We start from the raw sequence: 5,425 nt of genomic DNA, 5'->3' as shown, positions 1-5,425 counted from the left end.
CATATAACTTATATATTTTATTTCTACCACTCATATTTGATATTAAAATAAACTATATGTGATAAATTGATATGTATGTAATATTAAAATTTTAAATATTAAATATATAAATATAATAATATAAAGAGGTATGTACGTAAATCTTCCTAAAATAAAATATTAAATATGTAATTCTCCATATTAACACGCAGGTGGTCTATAATTGCGAACCAGCTCCCCGGTCGAACCGATAACGATGTGAAGAACTACTGGAACACGAAGCTGAGCAAGAAGCTGGCCCTCAACGGCATCGACCCCGTCACCCACCGCCCTATCTCCGAGATCAAGCAAAGTATAACCACCCTCCACATCGCCGCCGCCACCGCCGCCATCTCCACCCAACCGTTTTCCTCCGCCGCTGGCGTCGGCCTCTACGACTCCCGCCTCACCACCCTCAACCGCGACCTCAAAAAAATCCTCCTTTCACATTCCACCCCGCCGCCACTCGAACCTGCAACTCTTCCAGCACATTGGAACGAAGTCAACCGAAACGCTGCCGGAGTACGTGCACTTCCGCCCGCGCCGCCGACACTGCAGGAACTCGAATGGATTCAGTTTCTGGCGGAGGATGCTTTCTCGTGCCTTGAGGAACAAGATGCTTGTCGTGCGCCGTCGTTCGTTGCCGTTGACGCTGATTTTGGCGGCTTGGAGGAGGCGGCCGATGGGCCGAGTTCATTTATTGAGCAAATACTCGATCGAGATCGGGAGATTATGTCGGAGTTCGCCGGTTTTGTTGGCGGTCATTATTATTTTTAAATTTCTTTTCTCTTTTTTATTATAAAAACTGGATTTTCTATTTATATTTTATTAAAAATGAAGAAGAAAATGATCAGTATTTTTTTTTTTGCTTAATTTTTCAACTTTAATTATTATATGTTTAGTTCGACTGGCAATTTTTACCGTTAGTTTGGTAGATATTTGATTTAATTAGTTCAAATATTTTTAAGGAAAAAACGTAAGTCATGATATCATAATTAATATAATTAGAACTGATTTATAGTCATTTAAATTATTTCGGAAAAACGTTTATTGTGAAGCGACGGGTTAGGGTTTTCTCGTCTCTTGCGCCGCCCTCTGTCGCTGAACTCTCTTCTGCTCCTTCCTCCTCCGGCTAGGCCGGAGGACTCCGATCTCCTTCGTCAATATGGCAGATCTTCCCTCTGCATCTGATTTTCCTCCTCTTGGATCTTCATCTGGAGGAGCGCCGCATGTTTTGCCGAGGAACTGGAATCAGGTATTTGCTCCTGATGCTTCGGCTCTTAAAGCCTTCCACTTTACACACCATCCGTCTGAGCCTGAGATCATACCTTTCTCGGATGATAAGCTGTGTAAGGGTGGGGAAGAATGGAAGCTCTGCCTGGTCGGCTATTCTATTGGTCGCAGGCCTTTTTATGAGGCTCTGTTGGGGGCTATTAACAAAACTTGGAGATTAAAGGGCTCTCTGCAGCTTCTCTCCTTAAATGACGGTTTCTTCCTTCTCTGATTCTCTTGTCAAGAAGATTTTGACATGGCGTGGTCACGTGGTGTCTGGTTTTTTCTTGGTAAGCCATTTGTTCTACAAAAGTGGCATCCGAAGTTCAAGCCCAAGAAGGAAGAGTTCTCTGCTGTTCCGATCTGGGTGAAAATACACGATCTCCCGCTTGCATGTTGGAATTCGGAGGGAATATCGCGCATAGCCAGCAAAGTAGGGATTCCGGTAGCAGCGGACAAGCTGACGGAGCAAAAGACCAGGCTCACGTTCGCTCGTATATGTGTGCTTGTGGACAATCTTGCTACCTATCCGGAGGAAATACAGGTATCATTAGATGGTGATGTTGTCTCTCTGAAAGTCCAATACGAATGGCGTCCGACCCCTTGCGAGCACTGTAAGTCCCTAATGCACGCCTCTTCTTTTTGCCCGACAAAGCCTAAGTTGGCATCTGAAGAACTAGCTAATGCTAATGATAACGCTGGAATCAGAGGGAGAAGTTATAGTAGGAAGCCCCGAAACAGACATAATTCTAAAAGCCAGAATATCTCTAGACCCCCAATTACACCTATTGTTCAGCAAAATTCTGAACAGATTACCACAAAAACCCAATCTGCATCACAGCCTGCTGTTAACATCACCAATGCCATAGGGAAAACTCTTTCATTTCAACCACACTCACCTACCTCCCAAAATATTCCCCCAAATAATATGTCTGTAGTAGAAGACCTCCCTATAACTGATTCTCTGCCTCCGGTAGATGCTATTGTCTTGGGTATCCCCAATCTCAACTCACCTCAAGAGGCGATCTCTTCTTCTTCCACTACTCATAACTCTGTTCCTGCTAAAGATTTTATATCGCCAAATAAGTTTGATGCTCTTAGTATTGAGGAAGAACAAACACTTCAGTCTGATGATAATGTGAGCTTAGACAGTAAGTTAGATACTGGGGCTGGGGGCAAATCCAAGGCCATGGAAAAGGGTAAGCAAATGCAAGCTAGTACAGCGTCCAAAAAACCTGCTAGGGGGAAGCAGAACAAAAAACCCCTGCCTCATATTAAAAATTAATGTTTTTTCCACCCATGGCGGCGTGGAATATCAGGGGTTTTAATCACCCTGATAAAGTTTTCAGTTGTAAGCGTCTTATCAAATCTTTTAACTTAAGTGTGATCTGCATTCTGGAAAATAGGATCAATTCAAATTATCTCCTGGATCCTTTTTTCGAGTCTTCTCACTCTATGTTTCCTATAGAAGAAAGCTGTCACAACTTCAACTTATCCTCCTCGGGTAGGATATGGGTCAAGTGGGATGCCTCTAAGCTGTCCTTCAAGCCTTCTCTGATATCTAATCAGGTTATTTCCAGTATTATTTGGGTAGCCAACAAACCGCTGCTTCAATTATCTGCTATTTATGCTTCTAACAACCACATGGAACGCAAGGAATTATGGGACACCTTGGTGCATCTGGCTCCAAATAATGATTTCCCCTGGGCGTTAATAGGTGACTATAATTGTTGTCGTTTTGCTTATGAAAAATCTGGGGGGTACTGCTCTTAATCAATCTGCTTTGATAGACCTCAACAATATGATTTTTAGTAACAGTTTGGTGGATTTAAACTCAGTTGGGTTAAAGTATACTTGGTTTAATCAGCGCACTACAAATCTTATACACATCAAACTTGATAGTGTATTAGTTAATGAGGGTTGGCTGAACTTTTTCCCTGAATCTTATTGTGCTGTCCAAAGCCCCTCTTGCTCGGATCACTGCCCTCTCATCCTGAACCCTGGTATGAATATTCAGGTGCATCATCGCTTTCTCTTTAAAAACTACTGGACAAACATTGATAAGTACTGGGCTATTCTTTTAGACTTCTTCTCTAAACCCTGCAATGGGAATCCTATTTCCCACCTCAGGAATACTTTAAATCTTATCAAGGATGCGGTTAAGAGTGAGGTATGATCTTCTTCTTCATGTATTTATAGGCATTTAGATGATTTAAATGCTAAGCAATCTGATCTGATGGTTAAGCTAAAAGAAGACCCTACCAATGTAGTTCTTAATCACTCTTTCAAAGTTTGCACTGTGGATATAGCAAAATTTAATTCAATGCTAGCCTCTTGGATTATTCAGAGGGCTAAAGTCAATTGGATAAGACAGGGGGAGGATGACTTAAAGTTTCTATTTGCTAAAATTAGAATTAGAAGAGGTAGTTCTAAATCTGTGTTTAACTTATTGGCAAACTCCCCTTCTTCTTCTAGAGCTGATGTGGTAAGCTCATTAATTCATTATTTTCAAGGCCTTTATAATCCCCCAACTCCCCCTAATGCGACTCTCAATTGCATCCCCTCTGGGATTAAGCTGTCGCAAGCTGATGCAATTCGCATAACTTCCTATGTGCTGGATGATGAAATAAAACATGCTGTTTTTTCGGGTAACACTAATTCTGCTCCAGGTCCAGATGGATATAATTTCTATTTTTACAAATCAGCCTGGCACATTGTTGGCCCTTTGGTTTGTAGGGCTGTTCACTCTTTTTTTCAGAAATGTTACTTACCGCATGGTGTAAAAGCAACTGCACTGGCTATCATACCAAAACATAAAAATGCATCTGAATTATCTGATTATAGACATATTGCTCTATGTAATGTTCTTTATAAAATTATTGCAAAGGTTCTTGCGGAAAGATTAAAACCTGTTATGAATCATATTGTTATGGATAATCAAGCTGGCTTTCTCAAATCTAGAGTATCCACTGACAATATTTTGTTTGCTAATGATATTTTATCATATGCGGGTAAAAGCAAGGACAGTAATTATTTTTGTGCCAAGTTGGATATCAGAAAGGCTTTCGACTCTGTCAGTCGTGATTTCTTGCTTTCTAGGCTAGTGCAAAAAGGTTTTCCTCCTCTTTTTGTTAACTGGATCAAACTTTGTATCAAAGATGTTAGTTTTTCTATTCTGCTTAATGGTGCTATTGAGGGCTATTTTTCCACTTCTGCTGGTCTAAGACAGGGCTGTCCTCTAAGTCCCTACCTTTTTTGCCTTGTCATGGATGCGTTTTCCAATCTTTTGGAGAATAGGGGATTTAAAGGCATTTCTTATGAAAATTACGCGTTATCACATTTGTTATACGCTGATGACGTTTTAATTTTTGGGGAGGCTTTTGTGGATAATTGTAACAATTTGGCTAATATCCTTAGGGATTTCACACTTTCTACGAGGTTACACATAAATTATGAAAAGAGTGCCATCATGATCCCCAAAAATCAGAGGAATGTCCAGGATATTTGCCAAATTCTTTCCATCCACAACATAGTCAACAAAATTACATATCTTGGTATCCCATTATCTTTCTATAGACTGAAAATTGAAGACTTTTTACCCCTTGTGGATAGTTTAAACAAGAAAATGAATGGTTGGAAAGCAAACCTGCTATCTCTAGCGGGTAGATTGCAATACATAAAATTCACAATTCAGAATACCATCGCATATTGGATCAGGGGGTCTATTTTGCCAAAAACAGTGCTCAAATATATCAATAGAACTAGCTCTAAATTCCTGTTCTTTGGAGATTCTAATGCTGCAAAAAAGCTCCATATGGTATCTTGGGACAAAGTTTGTAGGCCTAGAATTAAAGGCGGGCTTGGCATTCCTTCCATTAGTGCACTTCAATTTGCCTACAACTGTTCTGTGATTTTTAGGATGTATAATGTACACTCACCTCTTTCCAAATGGCTTTTATGTATCTACAAGTCTCTGTGGAAACCTCCTCCTGTTTTTGCATCCAAGCAATGGAAAACTATCTGCAACACTACTGTGGGGGTCAAGCACTGTTTTAAATTCAATATTACTAATACTGCCCCTATTTCCGTTATTTGGGATCACTGGTGCAATAACAATACTATCGAGGAGTATATG

General features: G+C 40.5%; 2 protein-coding genes across 2 annotated transcripts in view; both read left to right on the top strand.

The window, feature by feature from the left end:
- Positions 1–795, top strand: part of LOC110103895 (transcription factor MYB35-like) — a 17,268-nt gene extending 16,473 nt beyond the window's left edge. The window contains exon 3 of the mRNA XM_028697569.1: positions 192–795. Within this exon, the coding sequence (XP_028553402.1) occupies positions 192–795 (604 nt within the window). The remainder of the gene's footprint in view (positions 1–191) is intronic.
- Positions 796–1,546: 751 nt separating this feature from the next.
- LOC110114389 lies at positions 1,547–5,217 on the top strand. The gene is made up of 5 exons (XM_020847252.2): positions 1,547–2,489; positions 2,885–2,964; positions 3,008–3,460; positions 3,638–5,107; positions 5,209–5,217. The coding sequence occupies exons 1-5, from the start codon at positions 1,547–1,549 to the stop codon at positions 5,215–5,217; spliced, it is 2,955 nt and encodes a 984-aa protein (XP_020702911.2).
- The last annotated feature ends 208 nt before the right edge of the window (positions 5,218–5,425 follow it).

The sequence above is a fragment of the Dendrobium catenatum genome, unplaced genomic scaffold (genome assembly GCF_001605985.2).
Source record: "Dendrobium catenatum unplaced genomic scaffold, ASM160598v2 fragScaff_scaffold_974, whole genome shotgun sequence".
In the NCBI taxonomy this organism is placed as follows: Eukaryota; Viridiplantae; Streptophyta; class Magnoliopsida; order Asparagales; family Orchidaceae; genus Dendrobium; species Dendrobium catenatum.
The sequence above is the reverse complement of the archived record's forward strand: the minus strand, read 5'-3'. Positions and strand labels throughout refer to the sequence as shown.